Source organism: Sinohyriopsis cumingii, chromosome 5 (assembly GCF_028554795.1).
Source record: "Sinohyriopsis cumingii isolate HCF-2022 chromosome 5, ASM2855479v2, whole genome shotgun sequence".
In the NCBI taxonomy this organism is placed as follows: Eukaryota; Metazoa; Mollusca; class Bivalvia; order Unionida; family Unionidae; genus Sinohyriopsis; species Sinohyriopsis cumingii.
Window position 1 is genome coordinate 117,889,638 of NC_142965.1, and position 21,101 is coordinate 117,910,738.

A 21,101-nucleotide genomic window follows, 5' to 3' on the forward strand; every position below is an offset into this window, starting at 1 on the left:
ACCTTTATGTGATATTATCCTTTCATGGAATTTACCTTGAACTACTCAATAGGTATTTAGTTATATGATTCCTCAAGCCATACTGCATCATAATCACATTTGAACCTGTGTTTGGAATGGCTTTGAGTCTTTTCCAGACTAGTGAAATTGATGGTTAATTTTGGGTTAATATTGTAGAAATTCATAAATTGTAAGTTATTTTTTATTCTTTGACTTTGTTTTCATATTTTATTTACTAGGGAAATACATTTATATTTTGGAAAACAATGTCCATATTCTGAAACATTTTGAAAAGAATTATGTCATTGGGAACTTAAAATTTCCCAAACTGGTTCAAAATCTGCTTTATAACACATGCTACATGATTCATTACAAAAGTCTGAGTCTGAGACAGTCCATGTATCTAGGATTGAGGCTACTCAGAAATTCAGTATGTGACAAAATTCAAACAGGATGCTCCTCTTAAGCCATATGTCGATTTTAATATGCAGAACAGATCCGCCGTGACAAATGAATGAGCTAGAATTTTTTTAACATTTGTACAAGTCTGTATTTGGCAAGACCATGGATAATCTCAGGCAAATCCTGTGATTGAGGTGCATTTCTGTTCATAAACATATACTCTACCTCTGTGTTATTTGTATTCTTGCTGTTGGTATGCGCGATAAGAGATTTAAAAATGAAATGGTAACTGAATACCTACATATGAAACCTCTGACCGTCTCTCTTTAATCCCAAATATTAAAGGAAGTAATTATGACCTCTAGGAAAATAATAAGAAATGAAAGATTATAAGTACATGTTGCCAATTGTATAGGTTATGTGACATCAAACAGTCACAAACAACACAATAACATAATGGGAGCTATATTAGATTTCATGTTCATTACCCTTTCTTGTCCATCCATGTGATAATGGTAATCTTGTCTAACATAAAATTACATCTATATAATTGGATCAAATAATGTATTAATATACATTATATCTAATTATCAGCAGAAACAAAGCCAACAAATACCCACATATAGCTTTAGATCAAATGTTATAATTACTTTGGATTTATGTTTAAATTAAACATATACAATAGAGTATTCATTGTTATAATAGGAAAGGAACATTTTAGAAGTTAAAAAGTGATATGATTTTTCAAGCATAATGTATACACTAATAGTATATAAGAATCTAATTTAGAAGATATCAAAGACAGGCTGAATATTAGATAATTTACTATTTAGTTGATTGTATAATTATAATAATAATAATAATAATAATAATAATAATAATAATAATAATAAAATAAAATCAGTTGCATCAATTAACACTTGTTATACCTTTAAAGGATGATATACTGCTTTTTTATAGTGTTAAATTATGACATGTTCCTACTAAATTAAGTCATAATAAAATAACTATTTCTCCCGATTTGTATTCGATTACTCATTCCATGAATGGATTGTAACTACTCTAAAACACAAGTATTGTTATAATGAAGAGGTTTTCCTGGACAGTGGTTGTAGGGCATTTTAGTATGAACTACCTTGTGTACAGATGTTGTTTGCTTTTTTAGTATATCTGGTGGAGGAAGAAGCTTGGAAGGACCACTGACCCACAGGAACATACTAGCAAGCTCTCTCACATATGCAAGTTGGCGGAACCTGAGACTTATACCCCAGGCAGACAGAGATGAAATGTTACTGATCTGTAAAGACGAGCATATTAAACTATTCAGCAACCCTAGGACCCAATGTGCAGTTGCTTAATTTGCTGAAAATGAGAGCACAAACCTAGTTTACATGTAACGAAAAAGGAGTGATCAACATTATAAGGTTAAGCGAAAATGATGCCAATCTGATATCCAACATGGCCACAACAGCAGCCATACTGAGAATCTTGTTATCGCTACTACTCCCGGATGTATGGTGATATCATTGTGGAGTTTTCTATCAAGGACTTCTTCTAATGTCTACTTGGTTCTAAATGAAAATTGTACCAATCTGATTTATAATATGACTACCATGGCAACGATCATGAAAATCTTGTTATCACAATTCCGGCTGAGGAGAAAATCATAATTACACGGAACTTTCATTAAAAGACTTATTTAGATATCAATCGCTTCATAGATTAAAATGGTCTCGATCTCACATTCAATATGGCACCATACAATTTTGTTATCGCTACTGCACCTGAATGGATGGTTTACTCATGCACACACATATTGATTAAGATCTCTGATCATATCTCTCAAATCATTTTTAACACAGTTTTCAATGGCAATGAGATTTGCATAATATTTGAAAGAATTAAAGTCATTGTCTTCTACACTTTGATTAAGTGTTTCTGGATTTACCTGGGCTTGTGGAGACTGAGGTTGATATTATTCGGCACTATATAGCCTGTGTCTGCAGTGAAGTGTAAAGAAATAACATTATGCTTGGATAGCTCTACTTCTATTTTCATTGTCTTGATTTTCTGCACATTAATGAGGTGTATCTGGGTCTTACCAGTTTAGTGGTAAGGGAATTGTTAAATATGTAGGATCTGTATTGTTTGTGTTTACTTAACTAAGTGAGTTCTGTACGGAATTATGGCCTTTTCGAACCGTGCTGTTGGGATTGGGGTGATTTGTAAAGCTGAGAATGTCATTGATGGCACATGAAAATGCGTCATACGAGGCCTATTTTAATTTTTTTTTCATTTGATAATTCGATTATATTCCTTTAATTGAAAATTACCATATCTCTTGTGCCTTGATGGATGCCTTGAAAATGTTACTTTTACTTATTCCATAATGGATGGCCATACAAAAGGTTCATCATCTTCTTATCAATGAACTATTCCAGACATGGTTAAAATACTCAGATCTTGAATGAAAAAATAAATAATCTTATCTGCTTTCCAAAAAGTCATTATGCAACTTGAGGAACTTTTGTTTATTGCTGCTACTGTTTTCTTTTTTGGACGTGAAAAGTTAAAATTACATTTTTAGATGCCATTCAATTACATTATTTGGATAACCAAATATGTATGACCTTTGTGGCAATTATTAACTTGAAATCCTCTGAAAACCTTTATAACTATAATATAACCTGTAGCCGACAAGAGTTACACTACAAATACTCCTTGTATTATAACCTTGAAAACTAAAATTGTTGTATCTGCATATACAAGTAAATTACGAATATATTCAAGGCTTTATGATATTTGGTTGGTCAGTCATCATATCAATCAATAAATCAGTATCTGTAGATTGTTTAATCCATAGGTCATTCTGGAAGCCAACTGCACCAATATATGAATGAAATATTAGGTACCAAAACTAATTCCAGTTCCAATTATTTCTTCGATAATTTCAAAGGTTTTCCAGAAGTATATAGATATTGCTTTAGTAGTCCCCTATATATTACTTTAACAAATATTGTGGAATACATTTCTCATTATTAATATCCTTTTCCACAATAGAAGAATTCTAAATCATAAAGAGGAAAGATTAATTATCTCCTTTTTAATTTAAAAAATATATATTCACGTTTATTTTCTATCTCGTCAGCTTTTGATACTTGCCAATCATAGACAAATCTGAGCATGCAACAGTTTCTAACAACAATTGATTCTTGAAGAAAGTGGTGTCTATTGTATTAATAATTGTAATTCTTTGATTTTGCAATAGCAGAATAACGTGGCCTTATTCTGCGATATAACTGATAAGGGAGCCTGTCACCATGTGCCTACGAATACACTTGTGTTTGCAACATTGCATGAGCATGTAGTCTGCCAACATGCACCTATTAAGGTAAAAATATAAATCTAAGGTTTGATTTCGAATGTCTAGTAACAGTGTATTGAGACTAAGAAATTTAGCCTACCATTTTTCCGTATTTTTACTTTCATGGGACAGTTTGACATGTAATCTCTGTATACCTTTTGTTTTTAGGATTCTTTCATTTCTACGCTACAGATGTCACAATGCTGTCTGCAAATCCCAAATATAAAGGTAACCATTTCCTCCCTGGCTGTTTGAATATTTACTCCAGTAATGGAATGATTGTAGGTTAATAATATTTTCAGCAGAGTTTTTAACTTAATTTCTGAACATAACATAGATAAAACCCAGTAAAGCGTTCTTGAAGTTTTATGTACCCTAATCCATCCGTCAGAAAAAGGCCTGGTAGCGAAGTTGCAAAGTAGTTGGACTTGTGACTAGATGAATATGGGTTCGATTTAAGACATTGGTTTAGCTCAATCTGCTGTCACAGTCTTGTCTTTAACAAAATACTTTATTTGCGTGGTCACTTTATTATTGCAAGGATCTGTCAAGAATCTTACCTCTGCGCAGACACAGACTGAGGGCAACAACTCAACGATGACGACATTTTGACACTGGTATCTGAAGATGAGGTTCGAGACAATGCTAATGAAGAAGACGATGATGCCACTACCGACCCCGAGGGAAAAAATTTTTCCATCAACCATGCCAAATAACAGCATAACAACATTAATTTCGTATTTTGAGCAGATGTCAGCAATATTCACCAGTGATGACATAAAACACAATAGTGAAGCCCTTGAGAATATATGGCCACTATCAATAATCAATGCAGATAGATCTGCCAAATAATCCAGGCAAACAAAGGTTACATATTTCTTCAGGAAATTGACATAATGAATGTATGTACAGTAAATACATGTACATGTACATATTGTGATGTCTTCGATGTGTTAATTGTCTAACTTATATCTACTGCACATGTATGTACAAGCCCATGTTATAATAATGTGAAATAAACACACATCAATAGACGTATTCATTAATTTATTTCAACCGTTATTGAATATACAGTACATTTACAGCTAGCACATATATGTACATGTATACGGTGTGATGACATCGTAAAATAAACATGTACATGATTCAATTATCCAGAAAACTCGTTAATCTGCACATATTCACTGGGAACAAATGTGTCCGGATTAATGAGACTACACTATTATATATATATATATATATATATATATATATATATATATATATATATATATATATATATCAGACCTGCCAACCCTTACGATTTTGTCATAAGTCTTACCAAAATTACCCTTAAAATACGAACTTACGGCATAAAAACAAACACTACGGAAATAATGATCGCTGGCAAAAAATCAGGATTACTGGGTTGATCCATATTGATTTGGATCAGGGTTACTTATTAGGATTAGTGGAATTAGGGAACCAGACTAACTTAACAACAGCACCTCAGATGCTTTCAACTGCACCTTTTTGTAAAAGTGAAGTGCCTGCATGATGAAACTGATGATTATATATTTTTTTTTAAACTTGTGTGCACCAAGTGATGCAAGTTTAAGACAAAAGGGAAAAAGTCTCTTGGATAGTGTTAATAATCAACACAGAATAATAAAATGGAATATTCAGATTCTTGTGAATAAAAACTGGAAGGGACACAATTATATATATTCGATATCATGTGCCAATTTGAGTATGTCTCATGGCGGGAGATATAATTGCCGTCGTCATTAGTCCTAAAACGTAAGACACATCACCCGATATTTTTGTTGTGGGACTACTATCGTCATGTAAAATGGAAAAAGAATTTCCAAGAATTACGTAAAGCTGAGATATAGCAACAAGCCATTGAGCTACATAGTTTTTGGAACTGAAGTTTGTGCAACTGTACCAGTGGTAAATAAAGTCTACACGTACTTTACAAACTTTTCAGTTGAACATAACTTTAGTATTTATCATCGATGCATGTTTCAAATACCGAACTTTACATTACGTTTTCCACCGTTACAATGGCAGTTTATGATATTTTGTTACACCTTACTGAAAACTGGTCAAACTTACGCAAAGAAAAATCAGCTGCCTTACTGAGATGTACTCGTTGGTGGTTGGCAGGTCTGATCAATCTATCTATCTATATATATATATATATATTCGAAATCAAGCGTGCATATTTTTCACCTAAATCTTTAATTTCACTCTTTGTTTTGTTATTTTGTACCCACTTAACTCATATGGCTAAAAATTGTCATAATATGGATAATGAAGTCTAATAACAGCAAGCATTTGTTCCATTGTGGGTGAATTGGTGTAGGTGCTGCATCAAATACGATATCCCCCACATAAGTTAACCACAGGTGGTAGATAATCGTATCTTGTCTATGTGCATTTTAATCTACTAAGTAGCACATAGTTGTTAATTCCTGCAATGCATTTGATTGCAAAGTATACGCCAAATGGTTTAAGAGCACCTTCAAAATCCTTGGATATTTTATAAAATTTGTGTCTCCAAATAAAAATTAAAATTATTTCAGATTATGAGTGGCGATATTTTTTAAACAATTGGAATAGTTGGGAAACATTTGGAAAAAAATACTTTTATGGACAATCCGTTACTAGATAAGCACATTTACATATAGGAATAACCGAATCCATGATGTATGCATCAGTGTGGGATAGGAAAGTCACACCCAAGGGTTAGAAATTTTTGCATCAGACATGAGTCTGTGCATCGTGTTTGATGCAACAGTTTGATCCCGAGGAAGAAAAATTCCAATCTTATACTGCAGCATAATAAATTCTTTTTTTCACATTTCTGAACGAAACATTAGAGACAAGGTAAAATAAGGCATATTGTGGATACAGATATAGCCTTCAAACAGAAAATCACTCAATGAAAATTTCCTTACATTAAGAACGAGTTTAAAAAGCGGTTTATAGTGAAATATTTTGTGTACACTTATAATGAGCTTTAAGCACTGGTTTCAGTAACAGTAGTTGAAATTAGTAGGGTGACATTAGTATATACTGTCGGAATTATGTAATTTTGCAATGATACAAATTCATACAGGTCAAGAAATAAAGCTCACTTTTATGTATAAGATTGAGAACAAAAAATCCTAATGAAATAGTCACCGATATTACTTTGCTTTACAACAAGAACAACACATTGTCACAGTTCATTTATCAATCAAGGCTGATTGCCAAGGTCAAGTCAACAACTATTTTGCTTGGTCAAAGTACTCTACACAATAAGTTTAAATTTAGGTCATGAAAGCATCACTTTGATTTACCCTTCAAAAATAATGAGAAAGTGAATTTTTTTAAACACGAGTTTTTGAAAAAGAACATTTGCAACAGTGATGTTTTCGATTCAAAAAGCATGTAGTTTGGGCCATCAGTGATGAGCAACCTATCTGTGGAACACTTAACGTCAACCACTGCATCTTTCAGTTTGTCAATTAATGTTTATCTTCATTATTTTGAACGAATGTTCAAGTGTTTCAACGTATTTGGAAAATTGTTATACGTTGTTTCCTATGTGCTCACATTTAGTATGCCAAAATAGTTTACGAGTCTAAATAAAGGTCACCTGTAAGGCAGAATACAGCTCTTCTGCACTGGTGCATTTGAATTCAAGGCCTGTCTTCTTTGCAGCTGGGCATTTAAATGATTTGTATGCTGTTATGAAAACACGAATAAATTAGGATTTGATAAACAACTAACTCATTGATGTTTTCTGTCAGTTTGTGCAAATCCATTTGTGATCAGATTTAAAAATTGTGTTGGCAAAGTAGGATGTAATATTTATTTGAATTACTAAGGTACTCATTGACATTTGGATTAATATATTACTTTGGATTATTGTGAATTATTAAGAGACATTATAGATTTGCATCATTCTGTTATATCATAAAATTCAAACCTATTGGAATTCATTCGAACTATATAAGTGTAGACTTGTCATACAACATTTAGGCTTCTTTGGAATTAATTTACACTATTCTTTAATTTCACTTTGTATTGTAGGGAAATAAATTGCATGTAGCTTTTACTTAAATTGCTGGTTTCATTTTATTTCTGTTACATAATTTACGACCTAGACTCATAATAAAACATGTGTTAATTGATTTAGTTACGCCATATGATATGAAAAATGTTACTTTAAAATAAACTAATACATTGCTCAAAAGGACTTAATCAATGTGAAAAGAAAGCATCATCGAATGAAGGTATTTTAGTGTTATAGAAATGGTGCAAATCTTTCAAACAATATGACCATTGTTACTAACACTTGATACAAAGGTCAAATGACTTCTTAAAATATTTTCAAAAGGCCTCCACCACATCATTAAGAAATCATCCTTGCTTATAAACCTTAAAATGGTCTGAAGATAATGATATTCGGATGTTTAATCTAACCACTGCTAATAAATTAGAATAATTTTCAAATTTTCTGCATTTTCAGCATAATTGTACTGAAACTGACACTGAGTTACCACCTTAACCATAAAACCTTACTGAAATTGACAAGGAGTTACCACCTTAACCATAAAACCTTACTGAAATCGACACAGAGTTACCACCTTAACCTTAAACTTTTCTGAAGATAATGCACATCTTCCATTCAATATAACCACTGTTACTTAACTGGTCTGAAGCTGACGCAGATTATTATGGTACAAACATCTTTACATTGATTTCAATGATGCCAATCTATCTTCAAAACATTTGGCGTCTGTTACAAAATAAATCCATGAAGAAATTCAACCACATGTGACAGAAATTATCCTGGCATTAAGCCCTTCAAAGCATCTATAAAAATTATGTTCTGATATCCAGAATCACCGTTATTAAAGAACATGTAGCAATTTTGCACGACCTTCGTTGAAAATTTGGCAACATAATTTAACCAGATTTGAGAGAGTCACCCACGTCTTTCAGTTATGCACACTTGATTCTGATCTATTATTAAATATCATTTAATCGTATAATAAACCAAGAAACCTTACATAATATATTTTATGACCTATCAACATCATGTGGACAATATTCACACTAATAACCTAAATATCATGTCTTACTGCTCTTGAGTTTAGCTTCTAGATACAAATTACCCTAGTGAACGATTTCTGACTCTGTTGGACTTATTCATTAAATTTGTTATTTGTAAGTGAAAATTTAAGACGGGTGAAAAGTCTGTTGTGGCAATATTACATATGTACACCTAACACATACCCAACTTTGTCATTTTAAATGGTCTTTTGGGCAAATTTTTAAGTTCAAAATAAATATGTTTTCCCTTTTGAGTTCTTGCTTAATATATTTTTAACTTTTATATCTCCCTAGATAGATTTTTAAGATTAAGAAAACATCTCATCACAATACGTCACTATGTGAGCAATATCTTTTTATTGAAAATGTTTCGAAAATTGTTCAATAATATAGAAACATTTATTACAATTGGCAGATTGACCAACAAGCAGACATTTGGCATGATGATATATAGCATTTTCTAGGGAAAGTGTGGAGGTGATCGAATGTCATGAAAGAGATGACAGTATACTAATTAACATGGGTTGTATTTAATACTGGTATGATTTATCAAATTCTATCTTGGACTATTATTTACCTGAAGTTTAGTCCAGTCAAAAACAATGTTACGCTATAATTGCTCTCTCTGCTAATTTGTATGCATTCCATCTGGTAACCACTCACATCGTAGCATTCTTATCGGTACTAGTAACAAAAGATATTATACAATCAGTATTGATTGGTATTCACATATTTATCCAAGATGCACCTATTCGCACATATCAGAGAAACTGATCATGCTGATTTCATGTCACGAAACTGTAAAAATCATACTTTCATCAAGTAAGGGTATAAATCATAACTAATTTTGTGATCAATTGAAAGTGCACATCACACCGAGCCTGATCCACTTTTTACAGTAGAATATGTATTTGCCTTTATGTTTCAAGATGGTGTGAATTTGGTTTAGCTTAGCCTTTGATATATATATATATATATATATATATATATATATATATATATATATATATATATATATATATATATATATATATATATATATATATATTTGTGTGTGCGCATGTGTGGTGTGTCTTTGTCTCTGTGTGTGTATCAAACAATTTGGGTTAGTTATTTGCATATAATATAATCTGTTTCAAATATAATCACATATATCATTTTTCATGAGAAAAAATCATGCTACTTCGTCGCATCTGATTTAGTTTAAGGATAAACCAATCGTTCATTTTTTATTTTTCTGATTTCACAACTCAGTTTGTGTGTGTGTATGAGTGCATGTGATAAAATTGATAGATAGCAATGTGTTATTTATTTTCCAGTGTTCAATATAGGACACTTGACTGTCATTATACAGTTTGGCAAAATGGAGAAAATACAGGTATGTTCTATAACATTATCATGTCAGCATGAAAAGTTACTGATGTAGAAATATATTACTTAAGTTGAAGTTATGGTCTTGTTTGGATCATTATATATTTATTATGATGTGCTTTGAAAAGATGATCATTGTTACTGATAAGGTGTATTGGTCATAATGATGTCAACTTTATGTAAATATATTTGATGTTGACTACCACATTTCTATTCTAATGATATTTATTTGATTTCTTTTTTGATTATTAATTAGCTTGAATATAAATCTCGCACAATTATAATATTTTTATCTGCTTTATCATGTAGCCATCACTGCATTTATCAAAACATTTATTGAATATGTGAAATTTACGGAAATAACAAATAACTACTTTTCGATTTTAATGTTCGTGTGCCTCAGTCCATTTTAAAACACTTATAATTACCTATAGTACTTATTCATCCCTGAATTCAATATACAAACGGGATCCAGATTACCTAAATATTGCTCCATTTACACCACTGAATTCTGGGATATACTTGAATTACTACATCGGATCAAAGACAACCAAATACCTAAAGCTGTCATTATAGGCAATTCCCTAATTGTTATCAAATCGATCCAAAATCGCAATACACACTCTAGGGAACAATTCCTTGACAGAGCATGCCAATTAATCGATGATATCACCACAGCACATCAATTAGTCGAGCTCATGTGGATACCGTCGCACATTGGAATCTCTGGCAATGAAACAGCAGACACAGTTGCACAAACCAAACTAGATCAAAACTCTATCAAGCTTAACTATAGCTCTACAGAAGCACGAAGCTTCAAACAAACATATATAGACCGAAAATGGCAAGATTTTTGGAACTCCTCCACAAAAGGTCAAAAGCACCATGAAACCCAAAAAACCGTAGATAGGAACATACAGCTACCTAAGGGTACCTATTTAGAACAGAAAGCCATAAACAGGATACCAACTGGAAAAAACTAAACTAGCAAGCAGTTTTGGAAGGTTTATAGGACCCAAACCAGCAACCATTAACTGCTTTAACTGCCACACCACCGAAGATCTACACCACGTATTCATTATATCCCCAAAATATCAACCCACTAGGAAAATATTTATCAAAAACCAAAAAAGAGATTGGATCACCACACACATACCCAGAGTTACTTATGGACTGTAATAAAAATAAACAGTCAGCATATAAAAATCATAGACTCAGCATGACTTAGGAACAAAATATAATTACTATCACTACAAAACCAAAAAACCCAGTAACTAGCTAAATAAACTTAGAAGCCTCCACATAAAAACCCATAACATATCATTCAATTTTATAAAAATATTAATGAAAAATTCACTTGCGAAGCACCTATCAAAAAATAAGGAAACCGCAAAATCGGATGTCCTAGATGTCCTTAACGAACTTAGTAATCAGCTAGTACTCCAGTCCTAGATGTCCTTAACGAACCGTGTAATCGGCTAGGACTCCGGTCTCTTGCTAAATAAAGTATAAATAACATTCAATCTCTTAAAACATTAATACATAAATAACTTAAAGAGGCAATATCTAAAAACTTATAAATAACATAACGTAGGAAGCACACCCTAAACACCTCGACTAGTCATACCATAATAACCTTGAAAATCTCTCTTCATACATGATTTCTACTAACAACCTCTATAAAAAGCATAGAACACCCCCCTTTTTAGAACATATTGAAAAAAAAAAACCACACAAAAAACAAGAAACAAGAAACACCAGGAATAAACAAGAAACCAACGATGTGAAGCAACCAGGACCGTTCCCGAGCTCTCCTTCCCACTAATGACAGCCAACCAATCAACTGTAAGAGACCTTTATGGACCCACAGATTGAGGCCAAACTATCAGAGTTCCTTGAACCCATAAAAGCCTGGGGGAGGTGGCACCATTCCCTTCTCCAGGAACAACATACAGGCTGAGGTGCAGTCAGAAAAAAGTGGCACATGCACAATTGTGCGCATGCCACTATAATTAAACTCAACAGCAGATATTAAATTTGTATGTTGCATGCCAATTTGTGATGCTTAATGCAGAAGTAAAGGTTATAATATTTACCAGCCTATGTAAATGGTCCACATTGCCCTTCATGTATATAAAAATCAATACTTCAGGTTCACTAATACAGGTCCTGGCTACAGAAGCAACCCTAATAGAAATATGGTGACTGCATGTACACATCAATCTGATCCATACCCAATATTTTAGTTAGCCGATTCATTGTTGCCATAAATGTAGTTGTAGAAATCACGAAAATAAATGTTACAAAAAACAATCATGTTCACCAATATAGAAAATAATAAAGATGGAGTCGGAAACTGGAGATACTTCATCAAAACGTTTGAAAATCTGTCAAATTTGTTCTAACCACTGCTTGAACCTGCAGCTATTTTATTATGGAATAATAAATATTACATATTAATTACGTATTGCGTTATCAGTATCAATATGCCCAATGAGACTGCGTGTAAATGTTAAATTGAAATAAAATTCTGCATAAATTAAATCCAACCGTATTAACATCTTCCAAACGTATGAGTCACTTTCAAAAGACTGGTAACATGCCGAAGAACCAAAATAGATCAAGTAACGTTAGGTTATTGACGATTGCTGCTCTTATGTAAAAAGAGCTTATATATATTACAACGTTCACTGCAACAAGTGTCCCAGATAACGAACATGGAACGTGAACAAGTAACATTAGCAAATATGTAAAAGGCAGCACTCTGTGAAATAGCAAATTTGTGAACATTTTGCATTTAAAATTATTTTCAACAGCAACTTGTATTACTTTAAAAGTGGAATGTATCCCATTTTTAATTAAGAACAGTTGTTAATGCCACTGATGACATAAACTATGGATTGCTGTTTGACTGAAAAAGTTATTTTTGCGAATAGGACTCTTAAAACATTAAGCGAGTTTTCTGGTAAATTCAACAGTATCACACTTATTTTTTTCATACCTAATCATCAGATATATTAATCATTATTTCATATTTAAAATATAACTAATAATAATAATTATTATATAGTCAGACGCCCTGGTCATCTTTGAAGTAGCAAAGGGGCAATGGCCTACACAAAACCTTCCGTCCGAAATTCTTGAGAAAGCAGGTCCAGAGATTAAGAGAGAATTTAAAGAGAAGTTTCCAGCTGGAATAGAATATGCAGAGGTGGCTATACTGAATGGATACAATCTTCCTGTCAGGAAAATACTGTATGGTGTCCTCCCACGTTGGCCATTTGCTTGGCTCAAACAGGTTTATAAATTTTAGATTCTGAAAAGTTTCCGACTCCGTGCATATTTAACACCATGTCATAAAGAGATGAAACTTTTCTATCATATAATAACAACAAAACGACATGATCGTGATGTTTGTTAATGTCACAACACGCTTACAGCTGTAACATTAATTGTGTACAGTGCACACAGAAGAACTATTTTGATATAATTATTTCATGCATGTAAAGAATCATTGTAGGAACATGCTTATGAAATGAAAATCTTTTGTGATAGTCATTGTATAGCAGCTTAAACAATCCATGAATACTTTATTGAACAATTAATATTTTTTAATGTGTAAATAATAACTGAAACTTATTAATTGCACTGACCATATGGCACAATTAGATCCTTGCATGATTATAGTCCACGTTCTAATTCTAAGACCTGAACAATGATGCAAATGTAAAGACAGTCTATGTAATCGTTAGTGAAGGGATAAATAGTTAAATTTAGATTCAGTGTATAATGTTCACGCATAACCTTTTATAGCTACACTGCGCACAAGGATTTGTTTATTTTTATCCGAGTTCAAGATGTTTCAGAAGAAGGAGTGTATTATTTTTGGAATAGATGCAAATTAACCAACATTAAAACAAAACTTAAAAGCCGGACCCTCGATATGAAAGACAATGATCAGCACCTTTGCATTCCTTTCAGACATAAAATGGCTTAAGATGGACAGACTGCTTCTTATCATATTAATCAAACTGTCTTTTAAACATAGAAAAATGCCTGACACATTAATTAACAAGTCAAGCTTTATGATTACTTCACCACCTGTCCATAATTCATATCCAACATAGGTATTCAGTCCTTACTGTTTTCTAAAGATTCTTGCTGCGCACCTTAAGTATCTTAAATTTAATAGGTTGATCATTGGCCAGACTAAACAATATCTACCCTTTTCCCCTGTGGAATATTCCTAGAACAATAAATGCTTACTATGCTCTATTTTATAATACAGTAATTTATTATAAGACTATTAGTGTCTATATATAAAATATGAATCTTTTAGTGTTTTCAAATTATAAAGGTTTTATAAGACTACGTATAGGATCATACACACACACACACACACACACACACACACACACACACAAACACACACACACACACACACACACACACACACACATATATATATATATATATATATATAATAATAATAAAGTGGACCAACATCACTTTCTCCTATTTTGTATCTTTTCAGTCGTAATTCTTATATTGTGCAGAAATGTACGACTCAGTATATGACCATATCAAAGAAGATAAACTCTTAAACAAGGTTTCTTAAATAAGAAACTTTAATGATAGATGATAACACTCTGGGTGAAAATGTATATTCCCAATTCGTCGATGCTGAATTCTTTGTTGTTTGCTTTCGAAATATGTAATGACTGATTTATAGTTTATGGCACATTCTGGAAACTCATTAATAGATGTTTTGTTGCATAGTTTTTTTGTAGCCATTAGTGATGCCGTAATCAGTGAATTAGAATTTCTGTACAAATAGTAAATCTACAAAACAATTTCATATCACACTTATTTCCAATAACAGCATCAAATAGACTGAAGCTCCATAGATCAATAATATCATGAACATCTATATAACACTTGGAGAGTATTAAGAAAACAGACAGACCATGAATTAATGAAGAGATATAAATAATAATAATAATAATAATAATAATAATAATAATTTGGACTGATACAGCACCTAATTATTAAAAGCTCTATGGATTTGTGATATTATATAGCACATAAAACATATGCAACAACAATATTACTAAAACAAACACTACGAAATCACAAAACAAAAACATGCTGACAATAATGAAAGACGTAAACATTATTAAGTCTTTGTGTCTGTTATTGCCGTTGAAGTAGATGAGTTTTAAGGGCACTCTTGAATGACATCAGAGCGTCATTGTGTCTGAGATCTATGGGCAATTGATTCAGCATAGCTGGTCCCTGGTACACAACCAAACGTTATCAATATTACTTCATGTTATCAGTGGGAACAAAGAGAAAAAAAGTGTCAAAAGAGGAGTATGAGTTTCTAGATGGAGTGTACACATGCGTCAGGTCAGATCGGTATATTGACAACAAAATGCAGCATAGTGAACAGCCTTTGTGTTTTATTCGTTATCAAGCGGTAGCCAATGAAGGTTACAGAGCAGGGAAAGGTGTGCTCAGTTCTTTGTACTCTAAGGATAATCCAAACAGCCATGTTTTGGACTTTTAAAGTTTCTGTCTGGACTAGACAGAAGTGAATTACGATCGTCCAGTGTTTCAATTGCCAAGGAATATACTAGTGCTTTGGTGACATCAACCGAAAGTAATTGCGAATGGAGCTTATGTTGGTGTAATGAGAGCGTTCTGTCGAGAGTGAAACATAGGTTTTGTGCTGACTATGTGAATGTAATGATGGTTTTGTTGATACTTATTTGTTGAGACAGCGAGTGTGAATGAGAAAGGCTTTGCATGTTGATCAGGATGGCTTTAGTCATATATTCATTCGTCTGCAGGTTGTCAAATGTCATCCATGGCTTCGCATTGAAAGTGCACCACTCTACGCTTTGGATGGTAGCCTTAACTTTGGTTGGGCAGCTAGATTTGTATATTTGAGTGTCATCGGCATACAATTCGTGAAGTACTGGATCTTGATCTAGACTCTTCAGAGCAGCTAAGTGTATGGATTTAGTGTGACTAAGTAGGACTTGAACCATATTAAAGCTGTATCCTGAATACCATATACATGCTGGAGATGGTGAAGTAATATAACATGGTCTATTATTTCAAGTGCCACAGACACGTCATTGAGGATGAGGACTGTAATATTTCCACTATCCAAAGCAGCGAGAAGATTACTAACCACTCTCAGAAAGGAATTGCCAGGATGAAATAGTAGTATTGGTAACATCAGTTAGTGAAGAAATATTGAATCTAAGCACTCACACAGGAGTGATTGCCGAATAGGATCTAGTTCATATGACTTTGGGACACTCTTCATCACAAGTTTATGTACCATATCCATTGAGACAAGTTCAAATGCTGTTAAAGGTTGCCATGTATATTATGTATCACAGTTGTATGCTGACGAGTCAATTGAAAGTGTATTTTTAAGTGTATCTATAATGGCTTGAACTTTGTCACAGAATAAATTTACAAACAGGTCCAGAAGGTCGACCGGTGCAAATGTCGCTGGAAGTGGTGTACATTTATTCTGTGACATTAGTTTGTTCTTAATCTTGACTAGGTCTTTGCAGCTGGAAATTTCAGTGATATTAGTTTTGTAGTAGGTTACCTTTGCTGCGTGAACAATGCTTGTGACATTCAGCTTAGCATAAAGATGATTATTAGGGCTGGTGAAAAGCCAACTCCTTTGTACGGCAGAGCGAAGATGGTCCCTAGTGCTACTAAATCATGGAGAATACTGTTGAACTGATACTCTGTATTTGGTTGCTGTGGCATGTTTGTCAAGCAGTAACTGCAAGCACTTGTAAAGTTGTACTGCTGTAGGATGTAAAGACGTTAGGTATCCTTGGACGCCATGCATTAGTTGGGTTCTATTTATCATACATAAGTCTCTCTTAGTAGCAAACAGATTGAGGGTTAGGGACGGATACGTTCAGATGGCATATGACGCCGAAATGATTTGATGCAAGTTGGTGAAACACCAATGCAGACTATGTAATGTTATCAACGCGTCTTTGAAGAATCCAGACTAAAATGAGACCACATTTATGGGTGAGTTGGTTCACAGACTGTTTACTGTTACAACTGTGTATATAATTTAGGGTGTTTTATGTGAACAGGGTTCCAAGATAGTCAGAGCGAAAGTTGAAATCCTCAAGAATAATCAGGTTGTATGAGAGTAGGAAACTGTCCCCAAAAGAAAGATTCTGTCAGCTTGTTTTTACAACAATGAGGAGCGTGATAGATGAAGAAACAATGTACTAACCTTTGTTCCGTTGTGACTGAGGTTTCGACCAGTCAAGTATATACATCGACATAAACATTCCAATTCTAAAAAGGATCCCATTATTACATATAGAGGATTTTAGCAGGCCAATAGTTCTAATTGTAATTTTATAAGAAATCTACATAAACTAATAAAGGGCATTAAATATTGTCCTTTTATAGGTAATTATATTAATTATCTTACCATATACGTACACTATAGATTGAGTCTTGACTATATGTACAGACCAAACGGAAAATTTATTAAAATAAAAATGAATTATCAACAAGCCATTGCAAGATTTTATTAATATATATATATATATATATATATATATATATATATATATATATATATATATATATATATATATATATATATTACAGATTTAGTGACAATGCCACTCTCATTTGATACTCAAGCTGTGCAAAGATTGTTATAACATAAATTTGAGACTTTTGGCTGTGCTAGATGTAAGACAATTATTGGAATGCATACAATAATTACTAGACATTTCTAGTATCTTACAGGCACATAATTCAGGAACTATAATTATGTTTAATTGTTTTATATTGAAAAGTGATTGCATACTTGTTATGTATATATATATATATATATATATATATATATATATATATATATATATATATATATATATATATATATATATATATATATATATATTACATTCGTGTCTTTTATATAAATATGGCACAGAAATTTACTTCTAAAACACATTGTTATGATATATCCTATTGATATTTTAGGTGATAGAAGTGTTTGTCACTGAATGTTTTCAACTGGCCAGCGACCAAGGGATAAAATCCATTGCCTTCATGATCCCCAGCATTACTTATCACTTAGCAGTAATGTATGCTTCTGTCCTCCATAGTTGTGTTGAAATGCAAATCTACGACAAACCTTCACTCAGTATTTCAACGCAGAACATAGTCATCAAAGATGGTTGCACTGGAGCAAACATGTTAAGAAAGGTAGGTCCTAATGTTGAAACGAACGAATCATTCAGCAGTCAGTTCCTGTTTCACTTCCTTGTTAGTTTATTTTTGTTTTACCTACGTTTATTATCATATGACCTTTTGTACATGTTTGGAAATTCTGACTTTCTACAGAACTATTTTTAGAATATATTTATTGTAGAATCAAAATACATTTTATAAAACTTTAGGAACGTAATAGTGTGTAATGGTATAGAGATTAAGCCTATTTAATTTTAGTCAAGCATTTTACAAGTTGTACAAAAGTACATACATACAATTTCTGTCATTCAAAATGGAAACTTAAAGTAAATTCAGTACTTGGTTAGTAATATGATTTATTAATAATAAATCATCGTTTCAAAAGGAGAATATATATCCTTTTTCAATTCAGAACAAGGAAACTATCCTTTTACAATTCAGAACCTTTCTCCAGAATCGTATCACAATGATTTGTTTATTTGTGGCGATGTTTAAGAAATTCTTATATTTAGCACTCTTCACTCCATATTGAAAAAGCTACGACTGTAGTTATTTTGGAAAAGCAAAAGCCGCGCATTTCAGTTATTGTATTTCACATGATATTATTCCAATTTCCTTAACATATATGTCATTGACGGTTAAATAGTTTGATAAATGTTCATCAATTTAACCATTTGTTTCCACAAATCCTGTCTTCGAATCGTGCAATGTTTCACCCTTTTTTCTTACCTCAAAATAGATGGTTCATTATTAAAAAAAATATATAAAAAACATGGTTTATATACAAAATATTAATTATTGGTTGCATCCTTTCTTTACATCTAATAGCTGAAGTTTCAATGATGTTGCCTCCTGTGAGCTAGAATCCATCATTTCTATTACAATAACTTCATCGGAAATAATAACGTTGGCTGTCTTAAGCACTTTTCTGTAATATAATGTAAAATGCAAGAGGGCTTTGTCCATGTCTTTCGTGAAAAGATGGGATGTATATTCTCTCAAGAAGTTAAATGAAACTTGTATACATTCTAAGAGATAAAATATCGTTCTAATCTAATATTCTTTAATTGATTTTGTTTTGATCTTCGGGGAACTAGTATACATGTGTTTCAAATGGAAAGGTTCCGATGTAGTTTATTACCCTCATTCAAAAAGACATTTGAGAAATCGATGAGAAGTTTAGTTGTATGTACTGAGAGCTACATGTAGAAACTTTAAAATATGTTTATTTTATTATTACTTTATTGTGAAATATAGAAATTTATTGGCAAAATAGTTTTCATATTTGTTTTCATTCCTATATTTTCACATCATGTCATGCAATGTTTGATTGAGTGCGTCTCGAAAATTTTACCTGCAACAACACAAATGAGTACTTTGTGAGCTAGAAACAAACAAATGGAAACTGCCTTTCATTATAGACATGAAAATTAATATTTGGTAAAGAACTTTGACTAGACGCTGTTTATGTCTCTCATGTTATTTTCTCTTACCTACTTGACAGCAACGAAAGTCGATAAACTGTGATGCATTGTTTAATCGGATCTGCATTGTTTTGAGATAGGTTCAAAAAAGTTTACAAAATGACAAAAATGTAATTTACAGCAACATATTAGGTCAACCCAATCCTACCCGCTTTGTTATGTTAACGTATATTTATATGATCACCCTATGAAAGCAAGGTGAATTTACGAAATGGGATTGGGGGTAAGTGAAGACAGAGTTTAATCTTGTAAAGTTCAATTTTGGAGCAAGTGTGGAATATAATAAAACAAAAATTATCTTTTCCCAAGCTACTACTGGATATATTTTATCTTGTAGTTCCGAAAATTTCAATTTTAACACATGGCTTTGCCACGCGTTAAATTATCATGTTTTTATTACACAGTGAAATGTATCCGGTGTTGACATTGGAAATAATTTTTGTAATATCAAAATAAAAATATACTGGTATCAGTGTGCATCCCTTTTTTGGTGGTAATTCTGTTTACTGGATGATGTATCCTACATTGTAAATGCAGCTACCTTTACCCAGAAGATCAATGGCTATTTTTCTTTTAAAGTTATTTAATTTTGATATGTCACAGAATAAGGTGTCATGAAACAGCTTCCATACATAATTCTCTTTTTTCCACTGTGAGGAACTGAAGTTGAAGTACATTACAAGTTGAGCTCATTGTAATGAATAGGTTGGCTTTAGATGGCATAGTGTATGTGCGCATTTTGAATCAACAATCTGTCCTGTCTTTGGTTCATTTGACTTTAAGATTTGATCTAATTTTCGCCTAACACCGACATTAGACCAGATCGATAAATTAGCCTCTCACCCACGATGATATTGTTTAGCAGTTTAGGGGCTGATATCACATATTCATTAAAACATGCAAAAATCTGCAGCAAGTTTTAGTTGCACACATTGGTGTACATTTTATCCACTTACCGATATTGCATGCGGCTGTGGAGCTACCGTCGGCTGAATGTTTTTTTTGTTTGCATGTACATTATATTTCCAGAGCAAATCCTATATTTTATGACTTGTAAATCCATGTGAAATAGCACAACCCTCTCTCCTGTGGCTATTTTGAATTTCGCCCTAGATGTATGTTACCAA

General features: G+C 32.5%; 1 protein-coding gene across 2 annotated transcripts in view; it reads left to right on the forward strand.

The window, feature by feature from the left end:
- The window catches only part of LOC149800055 (uncharacterized), a 323,160-nt gene that overhangs the window by 223,029 nt on the left and 79,030 nt on the right, over positions 1–21,101 (forward strand). For both annotated transcript variants that reach the window (XM_089959611.1, XM_089959612.1), the window contains exons 19-22: positions 3,935–3,994; positions 10,174–10,232; positions 13,296–13,523; positions 18,281–18,505. In XM_089959611.1, the coding sequence (XP_089815737.1) occupies positions 3,935–3,994; positions 10,174–10,232; positions 13,296–13,523; positions 18,281–18,505 (572 nt within the window). The remainder of the gene's footprint in view (positions 1–3,934; positions 3,995–10,173; positions 10,233–13,295; positions 13,524–18,280; positions 18,506–21,101) is intronic.